Raw genomic sequence first — 20,793 nt, forward strand, 5'->3', positions numbered from 1 at the left:
TTCCTGACCACATCAGAACTTAGGGAACACCAGATAAAGAAGAAAATGATGAGGCTGATAGTGTAACTTTAAAAATTAATTTTTTTAATTTGGATTTGTCAGACTTTTCACCAAATATGAAAATTTATTAGTGATTCTGGGGACTGGTAACCTTCAGCAAATATAATATATATTTTAAAAATATATGTAGTATGTATGCTGACATGTTCTCATATTTTACTACTAGTTTCTCAAAAAATCTAATAAAAAGATAACAAAAGCCACCAAAGTAATTATTTTTGTTTGAGTCTTCTTCCAGTTTAGAGGACTTGAATTTTGTTTATTTATTTTAAATTCTTTATTTGTTTTAATTAGTTATACATGACAGTAAAATGCATTTATGAACTTTGATATATCATACATAGATGGGATGTGATTTCTCATTTTTTTGAGTGTAACATGTTGCAGAATCATATTGGTCATGCAGTCACATATACACATACAATAATGATGTCTATTTCATTCTACTGTCTTTCCTATCCCCACATCTGCTCCCCTTCCCTCCCATCACTTCCTTCTACCTAATCTAAGGTAAAGCTGTTCTTCTCTTGTGCCCCCCCCCCCCGCTTATTGTGAATTAGCTTCTGCATATTAGAGATGTCATTCAGCCTTTGGTTTTGTGGGAATGGCGTATTTTGCTTAGCATGATATTTTCCAACTCCAGCAATTTATTGGCAAATAATTTTACTCTTCTTTAAAGCTGAGTAATAGTCCATTGAGTATTTTGTTTATCCATTCATGTATTGAGGGACACCTAGGTTGGTTCCACAGTCTAGCTATTGTAAATCGAGCTGCTATAAACATTGATGTGGCTGCATCACGATAGCATGCTGAGTTTAAATCCTTTGGGTGTAAACCAGGAAGTCGGGTAGCTAGGTCAAATGGTGGTTCCATTCTCGGTTTTCTGAGGAATCTCCATACTGCTTTCCATAGTGGTTGCATCAATTTGCAGTCCCACTAGAATGTATGAGTGTACATTTTTCACCACATCCTCACCAACATTTATTGTTGCCTCTATTCTTGATGATTGCCATTCTGACAGGAGTGAGATGAAATCAAAAGAGTAGTTTTGATTTCCACTTCTCTAATTGCTGGAGATGTTGAACACCTTTTCATATATTTGTTGACCAATTGTATTTCTTCTTCTGTGAAGTGTCTGTTCAGTTCCTTAGCCCATTTATTGATTGGGTTATTTGTTTTATTGGTGTTAAGTTTTTTGAGTTCTTTATATATCCTAGCGATTAATGCTTTATCAGAGATGCACGTGGTGAAGATTTCTCCCAATCTGTAGGCTCTCTTTTAACATTATTAATTGTTTCCTTTGCTGAGAAGAAGCTTTTAAATTTGAATCCATCCCATTTATTAATTCTTGATTTTACTTCTTGTGCTTTAGGAGTCTTGTTAAGGAAGTCAGATCCTAGGCTGACATAGTACAGATTTGGGCCTATTTTTTCTTCTATTAGGTGCAGGGTCTCCATTCTAGTGCCTGAGTCTTTGATCCACTTTGAGTTGATTTTTGTGCAGGGTGAGAGATAGAGGTTTAACTTCATTTTGCTACATATGGATTTCCAGTTTTGCCAGGACTATTTGTTGAATAGGCTATCTTTTCTCCAGTAAATGTTTTTGACATCCTTGTCTAGTATGAGATAACCGTATTTATGTGGGTTTGTCTGCATCCTCTATTCTGTACCATTGGTCTACAAGTCTATTTTGGTGCCAATACCATGCCATTTTTGTTATTATTGCTCTGTAGTATACTTTAAGTTCTGGTATAGTGATGCCACCTGCTTCACACTTCTTGCTAAGGATTGCTTTAGCTATTCTAAGTTTCTTATTTTTCCAGATGAATTTCATGACTGCTTTTTCTATTTCTATGAGGAATGTCAATGGGACTTTGATTGGAATTGCATTAAATCTGTATAGTGCTTTTGATAGTACGGTCATTTTGACAATATTAATTCTGCCTATCCAAGAACAAGGGAGATCTTTCCATCTTCTAAGGTCTTCTTTAATTTCTTTCTTTAGTGTTCTGTAGTTTTTGTCGTAGATGTCTTTCACCTCTTTCATTAAGTTGATTCCCAAGGTTTTTTTCTTTTCTTTTCTTTTCTTTCTTTCTTTCTTTTTCTTTTTCTTTTTTCTTTTTTTTTTTTTTTGAGGCTATTGTAAATGGTGTAGTTTTCCTCATTTCCCTTTCAGAGGATTTGTCACTGATATGCAGAAATGCCTTTGATTCATGGCTGTTGATTTCATATCCTGCTACTTTGCTGAATTCATTTATTAGTTCTAGAAGTTTTCTGAAGAGTGTTTTGGGTCTTATAGAATCATATTGTCAATAAACAGTGCTAATTTGAGTTCTTCTTTTCCTATCCGTATCTCTGTAATTTCTTTCATCTCTCTAATTGCTCTGGCTAGTATTAAATAGAAGTGGTGAATAAGTACTAGTCTTGTTCCCATTTTTAGAGGGAATGCTTTCAATTTTTCTTCATTTAGAATGATGTTGGCCTGGGGCTTAGTATAGATAGCTTTTACAATGTTGAGATATGTTCCTGCTATCCCTAGTTTTTCTAGTGTTTTGAGCATGAAGGGGTACTGTATTTTGTTGAATGCTTTTTTTTCTGCATCTATTGAGATGATCATATGGTTCTTCGCTTTAAGTCTATTGATGTGATGAATTATATTTATTGATTTCCGTATATTGAACCAACCTTACCCCTGGGAGGGTGTGCTATCTTTTTGATATGTTTTTGTATTTGATCTGCCAGAATTTTATTGAGAATTTTTGCATCTATGTTCACTAGAGATATTGGTCTGAGGTTTTCTTTCTTTGATATGTCTTTGTCTGGTTTTGGAATCAGGGTGATATTGGCCTCATAGAGTGAGTTTGGAAGTGTCCCCTCTTTTTCTATTTCACGAAATAATTTGAAGAGCATTGGTATTAGTTCTTCTTTAAAGGTCTTGTAGAACTCAGCTGTGTATTCATCCGGTCCTGGGCTTTTCTTGGTTGGTAGGCTTCTGATAGTGTCTTCTATTTCGTCACTTGAAATTGATCTGTTTAAATTGAGTATATAATTCTGATTCAGTTTGGGCACATCCCATGCTTACAGAAATTTGTTGATGCCTTTGATATTTTCTATTTTATTGGAGTACAAATTTTCAAAATAACTTCTAATTATCTTCTGCATTTCTGTAGTGTCTCTTGTGATATTTCTGTTTTCATTACGTATTTTACTAATTTGAGTTTTCTCTCTCCTTCTCTTTGTTAGCATGGCTAATGGTTTATCAATTTTATTTATGTTTTCAAAGAACCAACTTTTAGTTTTGTCAATTTTTCCAATTGTTTATTTTGTTTCAATTTCATTGATTTTAGCTCTGATATTAATTATTTCCTGTCTTCTGCTTTGGGGATTGATTTGTTCTTCTTTTTCTAGTGCTGTAAGATGTGGTGTTAGGTCATTTTTTTGGTTGATTTTTTATTCTTTTAATGAATGCACTCAATGCAATAAACTTTCCTCTTATTACTGCTTTCATAGTGTCACAGAGACTTTGATACATTGTATCAATGTTCTCATTTACCTCTAAGAATTTTTTTATTCCATCCTTGATTTCTTCTATTATCCATTCATCATTCAGTTGTATATTATTTAGTCTCCATTTGTTACAGTAGCTTCTATTTTTTATTTTGTCATTGATTTCTAATTTCATTCCATTTTGGTCTGATAAAATGCAAGGTATTATCTCTTGTTTTTTTGTATTTACTAAGAATTGCTTTGTGGCATAAGATATGGCCTATTTTATTTATTTATTTTTATTTTTTTTTATTGGATGTTCACAACATTACAAAGCTCTTGACAAATCATATTTCATACATTAGAATCAAGTGGGTTATGAACTCCCATTTTTACCCCGTATACAGATTGCAGAATCACATCGGTTACACATCACATTTTTACATACTGCCATATTAGTGACTGTTGTATTCTGCTACCTTTCCTATCCTCTACTATCCCCCCTCCCCTCCCCTCCCATCTTCTCTTTCTACCCCATCTACTGTAATTCATTTCCCTCCATGTTTGTTATCCATTCCCCTCATAACCTCTTATATGTAATTTTGTATAACAATGAGGGTCTCCCTCCATTTCCATGTGATTTCCCTTTTTTTCTCCCTTTCCCTCCCGCCTCATGTCTCTGTTTAATGTTAATCTTTTCTTCCTGCTCTTCCTCCCTGTTCTGTTCTTAGTTGCTCTCATTATATCAAAGAAGACATTAGGTATTTGTTTTTTAGGGATTGGCTAGCTTCACTAAGCATAATCTGCTCTAGTGCCATCCATTTCCCTGCAAATTCCGTGATTTTGTCATTTTTTATTGCTGCATAGTACTCCATGGTGTATACATGCCACATTTTTTTTTTATCCATTCATCTATTGAAGGGCATCTGGGTTGGTTCCACAGTCTAGCTATTGTGAATTGTGCTGCTATGAACATCGATGTGGCAGTATCCCTGTAGTGTGCTCTTTTAAGGTTTTCAGGAAATAGTCCGAGAAGGGCAATAGCTGGGTCAAATGGTGGTTCCATTCCCAGCTTTCCCAGGAATCTCCATACTGCTTTCCAAATTGGCCGCACTCGTTTGCAGTCCCACCAGCAGTGTACAAGAGTGCCCTTTTCCCCACATCCTCACCAGCACTCGTTGTTGTTTGACTTCATCATGGCTGCCAATCTTACTGGGGTGAGGTGGTATCTTAGGGTGGTTTTGATTTGCATTTCCTTGACTGCTAGAGATGGTGAGCATTTTTTCATGTACTTGTTGATTGATTGTATGTCCTCCTCTGTGAAGTGTTTGTTCATGTCCTTGGATATGGCCTATTTTAGAGAAGGAGTTCTGTGCTGCTGAGAATAAACTGTATTCATTCATTGATGGATGAAATATTCTATATATGTCTGTTAAATCTAAATTATTGATTGCATTATTTAGTTCTATAGTTTCCTTATTTAGTTTTTTTCTTTTTTTAATTAATTTTTTATATGTTTTAATTAGTTATACATGACAGTAGAATGCACTTATATACTTTGATATACATAGATGGGATATAATCTCTCATTTTTCTGAGTATACATATTGTAGAATCATATTGGTCATACAGTTATATATATACATAAAGTAATAGTGTCTGTTTCATTCTACTATCTTTCTTATCCCCACATCCTCTGCCCTCCCATCCTTTTACTTCCCTCTACCTAATCTAACACTATTCTTTTTTGTTTTGCATTACAATTCTTTTTTTAAAAATTGATTTTATTATTTTTTTTAAATACACGACAATAGTGGAATGCATTACAATCCTTTTTACACATATAGAGCACAATTTTTCGTATCTCTGTATATAAAGTATGTTCATGTCTACTTATGCCATTATACATGTACTTTTTTTTTGCATTACAATTCTTAATACACATATATACCATAATTTTTGTTTTTGTTTGGAAGATCTGTCTAGTAGTCAGAGCAGTATGTTAAAGTCACCCAGTATTATTGTTCTATTTGACTCTTGAAATTGAGAAGGTTTTTTTTTTTTTATGTATATAGATGCTCCATTGTTTGGGGCATAAGTATTTATGATTGTTATATCCTGCTTATATATACTTCCCTTAAGAAGTATGAAATGTCTTTCTTTATCACTTCTGATTAACTTTGGTTTAAAGTCTACTTTATCTGAAATGAGAATGGAAACCCCTTCTTGTTTACACAATCCACGTGAGTGATAAGTTTTTTCCCATCCTTTGATCTTCAGCCTGTGGATGTCTTTGCCCATGAGGTGAGTCTCTTGAATCAGCATATTGTTGGGCTTTGCTTTTTAATCCAATCATCCAGTCTGTGTCTTTTGATTGATGATTTTAGGCCATTAACATTCAAGGTTATTATTGAGATATTATTTGAATTCATTTTGATTCATTTCTGGTTTTTGATTTGTCTTAGTTTCTCATTTGGTTGAATGTCCCTTTAGTGTCAATCCTCCCTTTGCTGGTTTTCACCTTTTTTTCACTTCATCCTCATGGAATATTTTTTTTGAGAATGTTCTGTAGTATAGACTTTCTAATTGTGAATTCTTTTAATTTTGTTTATCATGGAAGGTTTTAAATTCATCTTCAAATCTGAAACTTAATTTTGCTGGATATAAAATTCTTGGTTGGCATCTGTTTTCTTTTAGAGCTTGAAATATATTATTCTAGGACCTCCTAGCTTTGAAGGTCTGGGTTGAGAAATCAGATGAGATCCAAATTGTTTTCCCCTATACATAATTTGTTTTTTTTTCTCTCACAGCCTTTAAGATTTTATCTTTATTCTCTGTGTTAGTCATTTTTATTAAAATGTATCTTGGTGTGGGTCTGCTGTAATTTTGTACATTTGGGATCTTGCATGCCTCTTGTATTTGATTTTCCATTCCATTCTTCAGGTTTGGGAAATTTCTGCTATTATATCATTGAAAAGACTGTACAGTTTATATCTCTGCTTCTTCATCTATTCTGATAACTCTTAAATTTGGTCTTTTCATGTTATCCCATAATTCTTGGATGTTATGTTTATGGTTTCTTACCATCTTCTCTGTATGTTCAACTTTACTTTCAAGATTATATATTTTGACTTCATTGTCTGAGGTTCTGTCTTCCAAGTGGTCTAGTCTTTTGGTGATGCTTTCTATTGAATTTATAATTGGTTACTGATTCTTTCATTTTGAGGATTTCTACTTTTTTTTTTTTAATGATCTCTAACTCTAACTCTTTATTGAAGTGGTCTTTCACTTCCTGGATATTTTTTCTTTGACTTCATTCCTTATACTGTTCTTTACTTCACATGTCAATTTAACTATGTACAATCTGAACTCCTTCTTGGACATTTCTTCTATTGTATTATCAGTGGCTTCTATTGTTAAGCATCTTGGTTTGTTTGGGGCATTTTGTTCCCTTGTTTTTTTCATTTTGTTAGTGTGTTTTCCCATCGGAAAGTGTGGATCTAAGGCAGGATAAATTCTACCCTGTAGACCTATAGTGTCTCTGAAGGTTTTCAGTGCTTCACCTTTACTGGTGAGACCAATATCAACAGCATCCAGCATATACACTATATACCCTTAAACCTAATAGCTCCCACTAAGGCATCTACTGGTTTCTCAAATTAAACCAAAATGATGAGTTCAATAACTATCTATAGTACAAACAGAATATTTGTTAAAATGATTTACAGTTTCAAGTGGTAGATGAGAGAACAGAGGTAGTGTAGTATGCAATATTTGCAAGGGAGGAAGAGAGAATTTAGAAGTAAAAATTCATAGGAAGAGTGGAAGAGAAGCTAACAGAGATTGACTGCTGGTTGGAGAAAAGTTGAAAAGGAAATCCAAGAAAATAGACAAGAGAGAGGAAGAATACAAACAAAGAGAAAAAATCAAAGACATAAGAATATAACAAAAATACAAAACACCACTCATATATCATTGTCCTCCACACACTGATGCATAAAAAACATCCTGTTCCAAATATGGTAGAGAGATTAGTGAATCAAAAAATAAAATAAAATAAATCTTGCTGCAAAGTCAATCTCTCTGTCAGTATTCAATAATTTCTCCGCCCTCTCTCTCTCTGTCTCCTGGGATCACCAAACCCAGATCAGCTCTCACAATCCCAGTCACTATCCCACCAATCTGAACTTCAGATACCTCAGGCTCGGCCACACTGCAGTCCCAAGATCTCAATGCTGTTCCTACTTGCAGAGAGACCACCAGGGATACATTCATGCAAAGGAGCAACCCTGAGATGTAGCAACAAGACAGGGCCACTCATCAGGAAGACCTCAGGCTCCTCCAAATCTGCGGGCACCCCCCATAGTGGACCTGCATGTCCTAGCTGGAGTCCCCAGACAGAGGCTCTTGTGGTGGTAAATCTGCTGGCACCTGGGCCCCAGGTCCTAGCTGTTGTTCCAAAATGGGTGCAGCCATATGCAACCAAACCTGGAGTCTTCCCCGAAGGAGTGCTCTAGGCCATGGTAGCAGCAGTAGTGGCAGTGGTTGTTGGCAGCAGGCAGTGGGTCAGCAGTAGTTGTGGCTGCAGAGGCTGTAGCAGTGGCTGCAGGGGCTGCAGTGGCAGCTACAATTGCAGCTGTGGGGGCAGCCTCAACAAGCGATCTTAGGGGGTCAGCAGCGATGTCGGCTTCAGTTGCATCCAGGGCAATGGTCTCTTCTGTGGCAGCAGCACCCAGAAAGAAGACCTCAAAGGCAACCTCAGGCTGGCAGCAGCGGAATCAGAAGCAGCAGCAATGGCAGTAGTAGGGATTGAACTGGGGATTTATTTATTGGGAACTGGGGATTGAACTCAGGGTCACTCGACCACTGAGCCACATCCTCAGCCCTATTTTGTATTTTATGTAGAGACAGGGTCTCACTGAGTTGCTTAGCCCCTCACTTTTGCTGAGGCTGGCTTTGAACTCACTATCCTCCTGTCTCAGCCTCCTGAGCTGCTGGGATTATAGGCGTGTGCCACCACATCTGATGAGGACTTGAACTGATGCTAGTGCATGATTGCATTAGGAGTCTATGTGACACTGGGTTTTTAAGAGGAAAAGCTTAACTCTCCTTCACCCATTGTTGGACCACTTTCTCCATACCAACACAAATCCCCTCTCATCTTTGCTTTCCCCATTTGCCCAGTTTAGACGATGTCCTCCATCTTTCCCATCATTTAAACAGTGGAAAAGACAGAGGTGTCAAACTCCTACTAGTGTTTGAGGCCATCCTCTTTGTAGCCCGCTTGCATCCTGGCTGTTTTTTCTATGTGTCTATTCACGTTCTGCTTCTCTTAAAAGTTATATTATTCAAATGTCTTTCTGTTATAGACACTTCTCTAATTTCATACCTTCTCTAGGCTACCTCATTTACTTTCATTTATTTAGTACCCAATTGACTTACAACATAAAAATTAAAACAACAACTAGCCAATGGACTTGGCAGTAACTCCCAACATTGTATCCTTGGCTCCATGTCTCTTCAATTCCAGACCTTATACTCAAGTTCTGTTTATCACTATCATTTGCCTGATTCACCGGGACTTTAAAACTTAGTATGTTCAGCACAGCATTTGTGATCTAAATCCTTTTTCTTATGTTTCCTGTTTTTACTGAATGGGATACTACCTGCAACAGTTGCTCAAGCCAGAAATTCAAGAGTTATTCTGGTACCTCCCTCTCTCTTTATTTCCTCTTCCAACCAACTCATGACTAAATCCTTTTGATGATGTGAATAGTACTTCTTCAATAGCTCTTCAATCTACACATGTTACATTTCTTCTACTAGGTCTTGAATTCAGTTATTTCTTACATGAAATACTGCCCTGGTTGCCTAACTGATGTTCCTGAATTCTCACTTGCCTTCTTCTGACTGGTTGTTCACAGAACAGCTAGAATGGTCTTTTCAGACAAAAATGATCACGATACTCCTCTTCTTAAAACTTATTCCACAGATCTCATTGTCTTTAGGCTGAAGTCCATACTTAGCTCTGTGTGACCTGAGCCAACTTCTCTAGTTTTTTCCCCACCAATTCCCATTGTTGTCTTTTTGTTGAATGTTCAAGATCCTGGGTTCCATCCCCAGCACCACAAAGATAAATAAATAAATAATAAAAAAGATTATTTAAAAAAGTAGAAATTGGAAAAAAAAATTCTTCTTGAAAAGGTTTTATTAAGAGAACCATTTTGTACTTTTGATTTGGAACCTTTATAATTTTGTACTATGGAAATTGAGTGTCATAATGGGAGAGACAGATAGCCGGGCTGATAAGATTGAATGAGATGTTTGCCTTGGCCTCCTGTGTCAGTGTCTAAAATTTGAACTGATTGCTTTAGGGCTCTGTGTTCAGAAACAAGGACTTCTGAATTCACACTCAAGGAGATAGGGTTTGATGAATATAGCTAGAACTTCTTTTAAAATGTTTATCATGTTTTTATCTTTTTTTAAAATTTGGTCCCTAGGATTGAACCCAGGGGCACTTAACCACTGAACCACATCCTTAGCCCTTTCTCGTATTTTATTTAGAGACAGGGTTTTGCCGAGTTGCTTAAGGCATCACTGAGTTGCTGAGGCTGGCTTTGGACTTGAGATTCTCCTGTCTCAAGCTGTGGGGATTACAGGCATGCAACACTGAGCCCAGCCTTGTTTTTATCTTTCAATGTTGTTACTTATTCTTTATTGTAATCACACTTAATACAGTGGCTATGTTCAGAGATCTTTTGAAGGCATTTATAAAAGGTAACTATTGTGTTGCCTCAATGTAATAACCTTTGAAGAATAAACTCTTCATAGTTCGATTTTATGTTCTTAGAAACATTTCTGCTAAATAAATTTAGCAGTTAAAATTATGAGCGGAACACTGTGGCACACACCTGTAATCCCAATGACTCAAGAGGCTGAGGCAGGAGGACTGTGAGTTCAGAGCCAGCCTAAGCAACTTAGCAAGGCACTTAGCAACTCAACAAGACCCTGTCTCTAAATAAAGTATAAAAAAAGGCGAGGGGGGGGGGTATGGCTCAGTGGTTAAGCACCATTGGGTTCAATCCCCTGCACCAAACAATAACAGCAACAACAACAAAAAAAACCCAAAACAAAAAATTATATTGCATAGGTTGATATATTAATTATTGTAATAGTTATATATTCTGTCAGTAAATTACACCAAAATTTTTATCTTAAAACATTGGTTATCACAGTTTATGTCCACTAGGAACCTGACCCTGGGGTGGCTGTTTGCTTCTGGTTTAAGGTCTCTCCCAAGGTTGTAGTCAAGCTGCCACCCAGTTGGGCTGCAGGCGTCTCAAGCCTTGATGAGGGCTAGGCTCATCATGGTTATTGGTAGGCCTCCCAGCACTCACATGGGTCTCCCCAGAGAGCTGTTTCTGGATGTGGCTGCTGGCTTTTTCCTTGGCCAAAAGAGCTAAGCAAGAGGCTCAGTTTTTTATAACCCAATTTTGAAAATAGTATCACCTCTGCTATATTCTTTTGGTTGGAATTGTTTTTTGAGATTCAACACATAGTCAAGAGAAGGGATTTTACAAGTGTATAAACATCAGAAGAGGAAAATTGTGGGTTGATGCAGAGAAACTTATGTGTCCACTTGCAAGCATGCACACACACACATTGTTGTGGACTGAATAGTGCCCCCAAATTTACATGTGGAATTCCTAACCCCCAGTACCTCAGAATATAATTGTATTTGGAGAGAAAAAAATTTTTTAAGTATATATATTTTATTTATTTATTTTTATGTGGTGCTGAGGATCAAACCAAGTGCCTCACAATTGCAAGGCAAGCACTCTACCCCTGAGCTATAACCCCAGCCCTGAAGATAAAATTTTTAAAGAGACGACTAAGTTAAAATGAAGTGGCTAGAGTGGGCCCTAATCTGACTAGTGTTGTGAGAAGAGGAAATTTGGACAACAGAGAGAGGTCACCAGGGATGCTTGAGCATAGAAAAAGACTATGTGAGGATACATCAAGAAGGTGGTTATCTGCGAGCCAAGAAGAGAGGCCTCATAAGAAACCAAACCTGACACCTTGATCTTGGGTTTTTGGCCTCTAGAACTGTGAGAAGATGAATTTCATTTGGTAAAACCTTATCTAGTCTATGGCATTTTGTTATGTCAACTTTAACAAATTGATATGCATGTATTTTTATAATATTTTAAAAGAAAACGTTTTTCATAATACTTAAATTTTACAGTAATCAGAATGTATCTTCTTTTTCCCCCTTTAAATCACAGGAACAGTGTTCCTTTAGTTGGGACTGGGGGCCTTCTTTTCCTACCCAAGGAATCTGGAAAGGTGTTAGAATTGAAGCCTATAATATTTGTCATCTGTATGACTTCACATTTGTCCCAATGTATGGTAAGTTAAGAATTGTAATTTCTTGTTTTTGTGTCTTCTCCTCTGTGTTATAAATATTGAGTTTGTAATTTGAATATATATGTTTCAGAGACTTAATTTTTAAAAACACGATGTGGCACTGCCAATTTATAAACGTAAGAAGTAGATACAAACTGATTTGTCAGAAAAATTGACAATATAAAGCAGGTAGGTAGGTAGATACCTTTTAGCATATTTTGCAAAAAAAGGAAGAAAAAAATGCAGAACATCTCTAATTCCTCCTGAGCTATGTCTTCTTTGTTGGAAGGATTGGGTGTGCTGGCTTGTACTCCTTTTTGCTGTCCCTGAGGTCACTTTCAGTGGTTTGCTCTAGTCACTAGACCAGTTTTTTGTCACCGTACATTATCTCCATAACTCAGAGAGCACCTCTGAGGCCCCGACATGTAAGCCTTGTTAAGAGTTGAAAATGAACTGGAAGGCAGAGAAGACACAAAGAACATTTTGCAAAGTGAAGAAACTTCTTTTAGTTGAAAGAACTATTCCCTGTCAAGGAATATTGAAATAAAACCCAGAAATCTCACAGAAGTCAGTGAATCAGTTAAAATTGGATCAAATATTTGTTGAGTTCTTTTCTGAACACTGTGTTTGTTTGGCATAGAAAAGAAATCGAGTACATCCAGTCATTCCTCAGGGTGCTGCACACTGGTTGGGGGAGAGTGATAATATAAAAGATTACCAATCCATGGGCAGGGGTTGTGCTCAGTGGTAGAGCACTTGCCTAGCATGTGTGAGGTATGATGGGATTCAAGTCTCAGCACCACATATAAATAAATAAAAAAAAATAAAGTTCCATTAACAACTATATATATGTCTATACACACACACACACACACACACACACACACACACACACACATATATATATAAAGAGGGATGTTTTACTTTTAAAACTTGACTTGAAATTTTTGTGAATTAATTTACTTTGTGTGTATAATGTGTATATGTGTATATATTTCTCTCTAATCTCAATCCTGATAATAACGGTTTCTAAACTTTCGTACTTTTCAATATCTTGTGACCATTTGTTTGATTTTTTTTCCCCCCTAACCTCAGCTTCCTAAATGATTTTTACAAAGTTCTTCTTTATTTTTTTGCTTTTTTGCCATGCTGGGTGGGAATTGAATACAGGGCCTTGCAAATGCTAGGTAAATGCTCTATCACTGACCCATACCTCCAAACCCAATGTTCACATATTCTTAATGTTCAAGATGCTAAACAATAAAACAATTATATTTGAAAATAATGCTGAGATCACAGTAAAGAAGGAGCCACTGATGTTTTTAGGGCTACTAAGATTTATCTGGGTTTTAAGATACCAGTGCACTGGTACAACTTTCTTCAAAACCTGATTAGCAGAGATTTATTTAAATGATTCATCCTTAGCCCTGAAATATTCTCATCAGGTTTTAAATAGCAGTAACTCTTGTAGGAAAAACCCTATTTTCGGTATTTTTAAAAGTGAAAGATTCACACTGGTATTGAAAAGGGAGGCCCCGATGCTTTGACCATGTGTGACTCAGCAAACCTCTATTGATCTTTTTCCATGGAGTTTGGGGTGGGTGTTGCAGGAAAACCTACTGCGTGTGCTGAGGGAGGGGAAGGGGAAGTCTGGGCTGGACTTGGGTTACTGAGGTATGTGGGGGAGGTAGGGAGGAATATAACAGGGAAGGTGGATGCCTCAATTCTAAAGATTAGTACATTTATGAGAAAATGATCTGTGCCAAAATGTAGGCCTTTGGGTTTGATGGTGGTTTTTTTTGGTGTGTGTGTGTAAGAGAGACAGACAGATATTCATTATCCTTGCGAGTTGTTCCAGTTGGGCCACACATTTATTAGGGAGTGATGATTGCCTAATTTTGTGACCTTTTCATACTGTCATATAGACATAAATTAAAATATATAATTTGTTTTGTTGAAATACTCTGTCATTTAATCTTTTGTTCAGTTAGGAAAGCATGGAGATGTTTTTTCAACCTGTGAATTCCCTTGCTTTTGTAGTTCTTTCTGAGTTGGGGTGGCTGTGAATCTCTGACCCATACTTGGGACACTTTTACTTTGCCTGCCCTATCCAAATGTACGGCTGCCTCAGGACTCCTTCATTGTGGATGACCTAGCCTTTGAATTGCAGGAGTGAACTCCAGCACTCAGCTGCACAATAGAGGTCTAGTTCAAGGGCATTGCTACCTTTTGCTTATAGCTTAACACGGAAAATATAATATTAAAATATAGCAAAGATTTGTTGGTTTTGTTTAGTACCTTACTTGGTAAGCATTCATTCATTTTTTTTTCATGCATTCTTTTTTTTATTCATCTCTGAATTACTTTTTTCCTAAAATAACACTCTTCTCCTTTGAAATTGCTGTATGGGTAGTCAGGTTGCTTGAATAATCTTTCCTCTAATTTATTAGTTGCCTTCTTGCTTAGGTACCTTTTCTTCCCTGGAACATACTCCTGTTCTATTCCTTGTTTTGAAGGGGATTTTGCTTTGTGTCTTTTTGCCTTGATTTCATTTTCAGGGATTTTGTCCTGCTAAGTAGGCAGGGAGATCTTGCTGTTTGGTGAAGGGAAAGAAAACAGCTGCTGTAGCTAACCGTGAGCCTGCCTTTCGGCCAATTCAACTGATAACTCTTTAAAAAGCAGCTGCTTCTATCTGCCCTCTAATTCTAGCAGGAGTCCAGGAAAATAGCTTATGTTTGAATTTACACGTTCTGCAACTTGGCCAATTCAGTATGGTGTCATTACTATTTCTTTAAATGCACAGTACTACTTTTTCCCTGTAGCTTTTCGTTTCCTATGAAAGATGCAGAAAGAAGGAGCAGGCAAAGGGGAAGGGGGGGGGGGAGCCGCAGGAGCCCAGCAGGGCGAAGCTAATCAAGGCAGCTGTCTTTGAATAGCTTTTTCCTCCAATGAGATGAAGCATCTTTTTCATCTTACATAAGCAGACGTTTGCAGATTTTTCCCATGCCGACCTGAACATTCCCTGCCTCTGAACTTCCATTTCCCTGCTAGTCCTTAACCCCCCAGATGCCATCTGGTGTTCTTAACTGTGACCTTTGGATGTATTTTGTTTCTCTAAGTACATTTTCAGAGTTAGAGACAGCAGTTTTGCCTTTTTGGATTAGTTTGTAATATATAGTGTCTGTTAAGCTTTACAGATGTAACTATTCAAGAAATCTCTTTCACTGGTTTGACAGAAATGCTCACATAACTGTTTTTGTGCCCTGGTCAGTAGTTTAGGCTGCAAAGATGGTATTTGGAGGAGTGGAGGAGCTGAGGCACCACATAATTATACGTTCATTGGAGACTCAGACACGTTCTGTGTTCCTAGACTCTAGTCTTCCTTACTTTTTTACAAAGATGCTCATTAAGAAGGTAATGTTTTATTGTTTTAATCCCTCCAAATGCTTTGTTTCACTTGGAATGTATTTATTTGCTTTTTGGAGTTGGAGTCTGAAGGGCTGATTCCCTTTGCTTTTATTCTTCCTTATCATTCATATACAAATTTCTGTCAGTATGTACCTGCTAGCATCATTCTTTTCAGTAGGTGCTTTCATTAGGCAGCTGTGAGCACTGGAGTCAGGAAGCCTGGGGCCCTGTTCTCTCCTTGGCCTAGGAAACTTTGAGTTAGGACTGCACTTAGGGCTTCCACAACCTCATCTGCAAAATGACTAGGACATCTCCAGGATTCTTTTATCTCTGCCTTTCCATGGATCTTTCTTTTCATTTAACTAGATGTACCAGTACAACTTAGTGAGAGTTTAAATGTGGAAGATCCCAATTTTCCCTGAAATTAGATATCATACAGCTAGATGAAGACGTTGAAACTTGAGGATTTATTAAAATCATTAAAGCAATGCTTAAGATGTAGTTTGAAGGGGCTGCCATTGTAGCTTAGTGGTAAAGGGCTTGCCAAGCATATTTGAGGCACTGGGTTTAATCCTTGGCACCACATAAAAATGAATAAATAAAATAAAGGCAACAAAAAAGTTGTATCTGTTTTAAAAATTATTAAAAATTATGTAGTTTGGAACCATGTCTTCCTGGTGCTTGTTTATATACTTGTATTAAGGTAACTCAGCCATCTTCTTGTTTTTCTAATTTCTATGTTTCATTTATATTTTTTTCTTCTAGACAGCTGAATAAAGCAGTTCCCCACTCCTGTTCTTTCCCTTTTCCCATCACATATTTACAAAGAAGACAGTATAATAACATTCTTTGAAGAATTTAAAAGTCTAATCTATTAGAAACAAACTAGAGATGTCTTAATGATCTGTGAATGAACAGCACACATTATTCTGGGCTGTGAACCTGCCTAGCCTTTCTACAAATTCCCATCAGTCAGGAACATGGTGCCCTACCTTCCTCGTTCCTTCTCTTCCTTACAAGAACCTCACTGAGTTGGCTCTTGGAAAAACTTAACATGAGTCAGTGGCCAGAACCACATTTCCTGCCATCCTCTGTGTTGACTTTCTGGTTGAAGTCACATGAACAAACTATAAACCATATCTATTCATGGGCCCAGGATATCAGTAAGGACATATCTGAGCCTTCAGGAGGACCTCAAGTTGTAGAGAGGGCAAGCCAGCCTTGCCTGTCCTCCTGTTTTGATAAGGAATTCCTGTCTCATTTGGGGCTCAGGTGTCAGGATGAGGAGAGGATACTATGCTTGGTGTAATTAGGAAGGATGAGCACGGTAGGGGACTCTGGATGATGTGACAGTCCTTCTTCCCTACCCCCAACCCCAGTACTACTTTGGAAATTATCTTGTACTGTCTCCTCTTGGTATTTTCTTGCATGTACTTCAGGAGAGCTGAGGATGAATGGTAGGTTTTCCTTAGAAAATGGACTCCAGGAGAGCTATGCTAGGAAGGTGTATTCTAGACATGGATCTTAATTTATAAGATTAAATAGAAATAAGATTATACATTTTTTAAGTTAGCAAGTAAAAAGAAGTGACCTAGTAATATTGAAAAAATTACTGGTTAACACTGTGCTTTGTGAACCTAAATTGCTTAATTTTCTATGTGCTTCTGGAAGAGTGGAGGTCTATATAAAATACACAAAATTTTGGTTATTGTTCAGAATGAAGAATTAAGCTCTATAGATCAAAATAACATTTCTATTGATTTTTTAAAAATGATATTGTTGCAGACTACTTAAGCTGCTTTGGTCTTCAGTGAATCCTGAGGAGTGAAGAGATGATGCTTAGCATATTGTATACATTTTTAAAAAATTTTTCTCTTTATGCTTTAGACAACAGAGCCCAGATGTGGAAGCTTAACATACAGACATTTTTTGATGTCATCAGCCCAACCCCAGTTGGTGGTCAAATGATCATAGCCATCCCTGAATTAAAAATACAGAAGACAAACAACGTTAAACTTCAACCTGGAAAAAGGACTGTTGAGCTGTCTGTGAAAATTAACAAGGTGAATGATGATGCTTCTTGCAAAGCCCTGGTTGAAAGTGAAAGCTGTTCAAAAGAAATGGTTAGAAAGAAGGGTCCAAGTATGAAAAAAAATTCTATTTTCTTCTTTTGTTTTATTTTTTCTTCCCATTTTATCCTCTATTTTAAAACCTTTTTATTACATTTTGTATGAACCAAGGAATATATATATATATATATATATATATATATATATATATATATATATATTAATTTTAAGATTAAGAAAATGGAAAATATATGATGAATTTGGCAATCTTTCCTCTCAAATCAGTTACATTTGGATTTTTTTCTATAGTATTTGCAGTATCTTAAATCCAAAATACTTTCTACATTTTTAAGTGCAGTGAGTATTTTTGTTACTTGTCAGTAATTTTGAATGCTGATGAGTATTCTGTATGTAGAATTCTAATTCTAAACTCATGATCTTTCTAATTCTAAACTCATGATCTTTCATTGGCAGGAGTGGGATGGATTTTACCCCTCCCCCACTTTCTATTCCTCTGATTGATAAATATGAACTGGAAAAGATGGAGCAAAATCACATTCCGTAACTATTTAGATAAAGTCAGAACTCCACATAATTTCTAGTTCTTGTCTTGAAAGAACAGTTAACTTAAAAGTCCAAGTCTAAGTGTTATGAATGTAGGATAAGTGTCAGCTGGAGAGTTAGAGGTAGGAGGGGTTGTTTTTCTGAACATCCATGTTTTTCTGTTCTTTTCCTTCCCTTTTGGTGTGTTAATCTGTGCTAATCTTCTAGCACATTGATTTTTTTTTAAATATTTTTTCAGTTATAGTTGGGCACAATACCTTTATTTTATTTGTTTATTTTTATGTGGTGCTGAGGATCGAACCCAGCACCTTGCATGTGCTAGGCGAGTGCTCTACCACTGAGCCACAATACCAGCCCTCACACTGATTTAAAAAATATTATCAGTAGGTTGGTATGATTTGGCATAATATAGATAGGGAGACTTGTATTGCATAGAACCTAGAGTTCCTGTACTTGACCATATAAGAAACTGACATAATGCTCTTGGTCATGTTATTTTTCTGAAAATATTCCACATTTCTTAGAGTGACTTACTATATTTCTTAAAAGAATATTCCTGTGGAAACTTGGTGGCCTCATGGACATGGAAACCAGACTGGGTACAACATGACAATTCTTTTTAAACTGGATAAAGATTTAAATATTGAAAGATCAGCTAAGGTAAGTAAATATTTTAAAAATATTCTGTGAAAAATGACATTTCTTATTGAAATAGCAGTATAAATCTTTGAAGGTAAAGAAGAAACCAGCAAAACTTACAACTCTTCCAGAGTAGCAGCATTCCAAAGCTTCTGTGTATATGTATTTAAATTTATATTTTAAATGGATCAGACTTTACATATTCTTTTGGCAATAAATAGTCTCCTTTGGTGCTTTATATATTTCTCTCTCCCCCCTCTCCCCCCTGGTGCTGAGGATTGAACTCAGATCTTCACATGTACTAGGCAAATGATTTACCACTGAGCTATACCCCAGTTCCTCTCCTGCTGTGCTTTTAAATTGTGCTTTTTATTCAAGTAATACATATGTATAATTTTAAAGCTCAAGTATTACTAGAGGATTCATATAAAAATGGGATTCTTTGCCCAACTCTTCCTGTTCCTATTTCCTAATCCCTAGAGCCAAAATTTTTAATTTCTATTTATTTCTTTTGCCATTTCTTTTCATTTTCCCAAATAACATGTTTTAACTGGAGTTTTCTAATTTTTCAGTCTTGCCCAGTTCAGGATACAGTGCTAAGAATTGGAAAGAACTGCACTTTATTATTTTTTAGATCTTGGACACTTCAAATGCCATTTCCTTATATGTAAAATATGCATGGTAATAATGGGGTAACTTGGATCTGGCTTATAACAGTTACAGTGTATAGCAAGTGGTAACAGTATTAATCCTGTTCATAGATTTCCTCTTTCCTGCAACATCAACCTTTGGTATTTACAGTTGGCAGTGGTTGCCCTCTGGTGTCACCTCTCACATTTGGTGTTACTTTTCCTGCCAGATACCATCCACAATTTGGAATATGTCCTTCAGGAGTTCATTTTCTATTTTTATTTTGTTAAGTCATACAGTAATCTTAACAGTATGAAGTGTGTGTTTTTGTGTGTGCATACCTGCAGAAAATAACTGAGAAGAACGTACTTGACCATTAATTCTTACTCTAACCTTCTTGGCTGAGGACACATGTTCTCTCACACAATGATTAATTGTGTGTCAAATTCATGAAAATGTAAAAAACATTGAGTCATTCCAACCTGCTACAGAGAAAGAAGAGGGACTTCTGCCTTCTTGTATTTGTGGTAAACAATTCTATTTCATTCAGGCTAATAAAGTTGCATAGTTGTTCATTACATATGAAGATGTCAACCTTTGAATTACACAGCAGCAGGAGTGAAGAGGGAACGTTGCCACATACCCCGAATTCATCCATGTGTGTGCAATGTGCCTTTTTACTGTGGCTTCTGTAGAGTTCTTTATTTCTTAGGCTCATTCATTCAGTCAATACTTAGGGCACCTATTGTGTTTGGGCTACTATGCTAGGTATTGGTGATACAGCTGGGTATAAGACATTTCTCTTTGAGACTCTGATAAAGCTGGTTATAATAAAGGGGGATGAGCACTTTAGAGAACTAGAGTACTGTGGAAACACAGAGCAGGGCATTCTGGGAAGACCCGTGGAGGTGACAAAATCTATGTCCTGAGGGATGAGTAGAATTTGCAATGTAAAAGAGAAGCAGAGAGACTTGAAGGGAGAGTGTGTGTTTGTAGTAGTGAAAGAAATTCCAGTGCTGCTTGTTTAAGCTTGAAGTTTATGGACAACAGATGATGTCATTAAGGCAGGCTAAGGCAAGACCATGCACAGCCTAGTTAGCTGTGTAATGGAATTGGTGCTTCCCCAGGGCAGCGGGATTCTTGGAAGGGGTTGGGTAATGATCATACTTGTGTTTCACAAAGATTGTGTCACTTAGATTGGAAGAATAGCAAGAGCAGAGGTCAGTTAAATGACTATAGTGATAAATCAGGAACAAGGTTATAGTTTCTTGCTCTACAGAATTGATAAGGGAATAAAATTGGAAGAGAATTTCACAGATAATTTCATTAACCTTGATGATGTGGGTGAGAGAAAAGATGTTTAGAATGGCTGTTCAATTGAGTGTTTTGGACCTCTTATTGGATGAAAGATAATTATGTTCTTTAAGTTAAATTACTCAGAAAGAAAAGCAGTTTTGGGTGATGGGACAGGGTGGAGATCCCTAAGGAATAATATTTGATGGGTGTTTCATTATACAGGTCTGGAGCTTAAG

General features: G+C 36.6%; 1 protein-coding gene across 4 annotated transcripts in view; it reads left to right on the forward strand.

Moving 5' to 3' along the window:
• MANBA (mannosidase beta) overlaps positions 1-20,793 on the forward strand; it is a 99,494-nt gene that overhangs the window by 18,330 nt on the left and 60,371 nt on the right. For all 4 annotated transcript variants that reach the window (XM_081303403.1, XM_081303404.1, XM_081303405.1 and 1 more), the window contains exons 5-7: positions 11,831-11,954; positions 17,247-17,422; positions 18,542-18,652. In XM_081303403.1, the coding sequence (XP_081159529.1) occupies positions 11,831-11,954; positions 17,247-17,422; positions 18,542-18,652 (411 nt within the window). The remainder of the gene's footprint in view (positions 1-11,830; positions 11,955-17,246; positions 17,423-18,541; positions 18,653-20,793) is intronic.

The sequence above is a fragment of the Spermophilus citellus genome, assembly GCF_964194105.1.
Source record: "Spermophilus citellus genome assembly, chromosome: 8".
Taxonomy (NCBI): domain Eukaryota; kingdom Metazoa; phylum Chordata; class Mammalia; order Rodentia; family Sciuridae; genus Spermophilus; species Spermophilus citellus.